Source organism: Ceratosolen solmsi, unplaced genomic scaffold (genome assembly GCF_000503995.2).
Source record: "Ceratosolen solmsi marchali unplaced genomic scaffold, CerSol_1.0 scaffold10, whole genome shotgun sequence".
NCBI classification, from domain to species: domain Eukaryota; kingdom Metazoa; phylum Arthropoda; class Insecta; order Hymenoptera; family Agaonidae; genus Ceratosolen; species Ceratosolen solmsi.
In genome coordinates, this window is record NW_011948412.1 from 24,973,965 (window position 1) to 24,977,131 (window position 3,167).

Below are 3,167 nucleotides of genomic sequence, written 5' to 3' on the forward strand. Positions count from 1 at the left end.
GTGACGAGCGGTGATAATAAAGAGGGGGGAGGAAACGGTAAAAAAGGATCCCTTTATGAAAATGTAAGTTCTGCATTAACAGAATTAAAAAATATTCCTTGACTTCATAATAATTAATAGTGTATGCTTTACGTGCTTCCATTACCAAAAGCAGGTTTTCATAACTTCATCTGCATTTTGCTTTGAAGTCACCGTAGATCTTTACATTATATACAATTAACTACATTTATTATTTATAAATTATCGTTCGCGTAGAATTTTTTTTATATTCATATAATAACAATATACATATAATAATAATAAAATTGTTATTAAATATAATTTTATTAACAATAATTAATAATTTATATTAAAATTACTAAATGTATTTTGAACGTATTTCAAACAATAATATTAAAAATGGTCTAAGGGATTCATAAATTCGTGTTCTTATCTTAGCTTATAAAATAATAACAAAATTCATTATAGAATCAAATACACACCATAATTAAGATAATTATGATAAAATTCTTCATAATTTTATGAAACCTTTATAATATATATTATATATTTATGAACTGACCAATAAAATCTTGTACTTTGAAGTTGTGACCATTCTTAGTCGGGTAATTCCGAGAATGTAAAGTAGTTAAGGCCTAATGCATTATCATATATTTTGCAGTGTGGGAAAATTTTAATTTTAAAATACTTGGTTGAATTAAACAGTTACATAGAATTTCAAACCTTATAGATTATATAAAATGTATGGTGTTTTGCATTATATTTAGTTTGCTTTTGGCAGTTGAACTGGCATGTCGGTGCCGGTAATTTTCACAGTGTGCTTTCATTTTTGAAATACAAGACCATAAGATTTAGAAGCTTTATCTTAGCTTTAGAAGCTTTATCTTAGCTTTAGAAGCTTTATCTTAGTTTTAGAAGAATTTATCTTATAATTTTAAATCTAGTTTTATCAAAATCTATTATTGTTTAGTGCCTGACGTAAGCGATAATAAAATTAATTTTTTAAGTTAAAATTAACTTTAATTAATAAAATGGATTGTGATATTCTACAATGGGGTGTGAAAATGGGTGTTGATATACCAAAACTAAATAACCCCGATACATTTCGTATTTCAACTATTTATGCAGATAATAATGGAACGAATAAAACTGATTATATTATAAATTGGATCTCAACAAAAGCCAGTGAACATTCCGAAATATGCCAACTTTTCAAATTTCGACGCATCAACCTCGCCAAAGATCTTGAGAATCTCGTTTCAAAAGCCGACATAAAGTGTAATTTCTGTGGTGATTTTTCTATCCATTCTGCCGTTCTCTATGGAAATATCAAGATTCTAGATATTTTTTTGAAATGCGGAGTGCAGGTAAACGTAGCGAACAACAACGGAGAGACTCCACTTCATTTAGCCTGCAGCGATAGCAATTTAGAGATGATCCAATACCTTGTTAACTACGGAGCCGACGTGAATGAAAAAGATAATACAGGACTTACACCCCTTCACGTCTGCCTTGCCAAGTATCATACGGATACAGCTGAATTTTTATTAAAAAATAATGCGCAAGTCGATATGTATTTGTCTGAGAAACTGAAAATTACACCTCTACATTGGGCTATTAAAAAGGATTTTCAATCTATGGCAAATTTATTAATAACTTACGGCGCAAATGTGAATGCTAGAGATTATAAAAATCATACACCAGTATATCTTGCAGTAGTGCTAAACGATATTGATACTTTAGCGTATTTAATTAAACAAAAGGCGTACGTGAACGGAAGATATAGAAAAGGCAGAACGATCTTACACTTGGCTTGTAAAAATGAACAAGAGCATTGTACAAAATTACTTTTGGAAGCTGGTGCAAATGCCAATTCTAAGGACAAATATAAAATGAATGCACTACATTTTGTAGCTAAAACTAACAAAGTATCCATAGTCCAGCTACTGGTTATGCACGGATGTGACATCAACACTCGTGACAGGTGGTCAAGGTCGCCACTTGATTTGGCTATAATGAACAATAATTCGGCAATGGTTGTTTCACTTTTGAATTATGGTGCATCAACCTGTGAAATTGCCAGAACACTACATAATGCAACGAAGCAACGATTCAAGGATGTAATCAGGATTTTGTTTCAAAGAGGAGTTCACGTAGATATTCCGGATAAATTTGGCAAAACGCCGTTGATGGTCGCTGTCGAACATGGGGATCTGGAGATGGTAGAATATCTTTTGAGATCCGGTGCTAATCCAAATGCACGGGGGAAAGCAGGTAGACCGATGGTGACCGAAGCCGTTTTTCAAGGAAATGCTAGTTTATTGAAAATGTTGCTCGAAAACGGAGCAACTACATGTTCAATGGATAATATGGGTAGGACACCTTTGTATCACGCCATTCGCACGAAAGATTCAAAAATTATTAAAATTTTGGTTGAAATTGGTAGTAAAATGATTGCTAACAATATCTCATATTATTTGACTTCATCCGATGAAAGTGCTTGCGGCAGTATCGATGTAAATTTAAAAACTGAAAATGTTACTAAGAGCGTTCGAAAAATGAAGAATCTTATTCAAACAGTGGACTGACTTCAAAGATTAAATTTTCTATGTTCCTAAATAAATCTTAATAAAAATTGTATAGATTTCGTATGTATATTTATAAAAATTAGTTTATAAAATTCGTATTTATCTTAATATATATATATTAAAACGAAAAACGCTAAGTGTATACATACATATATATTTATATTTTCATCTATAAATGTAGATATTACATATTGTATCTCGATAATAGATGTCATTTAATTTTAAGCTGCTGTATTTATCGATTAAATTAAGCGAAATTCAAGAACGTTTTGTAGTTATCTAATAATTTAGATTTTGTAATCATTAATTTTTAAGATTTTATTGACTTTTATCTTGTTAATTGTTTATATTAATCTTTTATATGTAAATATATAATTGTACGACAATATAATGAAGGAATATAGTATTTTAATTAAAATAATAAACCAATTAATTATGTTCATAAAACTATTGTTTTAAATAAATTCAATTATATTAAGAATAATGTGATAAATTTGTATTTTATGAAATTACATAGTATCAATAAAATATATACCTTTTCAATAATTATTGCTTTAATTTATAATAAAGGAATAATAA

General features: G+C 29.1%; 1 protein-coding gene across 1 annotated transcript; it reads left to right on the plus strand.

The window, feature by feature from the left end:
- The first annotated feature begins 1,062 nt into the window (after positions 1–1,062).
- Positions 1,063–2,588, plus strand: LOC105366370 (serine/threonine-protein phosphatase 6 regulatory ankyrin repeat subunit B-like). The gene has a single exon (XM_011504795.1). The coding sequence runs from the start codon at positions 1,065–1,067 to the stop codon at positions 2,586–2,588; it is 1,524 nt and encodes a 507-aa protein (XP_011503097.1). The 5' UTR covers positions 1,063–1,064.
- The last annotated feature ends 579 nt before the right edge of the window (positions 2,589–3,167 follow it).

Excerpts from the sequence above, each read along its gene's own strand:
- LOC105366370 (XM_011504795.1), top strand. The coding sequence starts at position 1,065 with ATGGGTGTTGATATACCAAAACTAAATAACCCCGATACATTTCGTATT.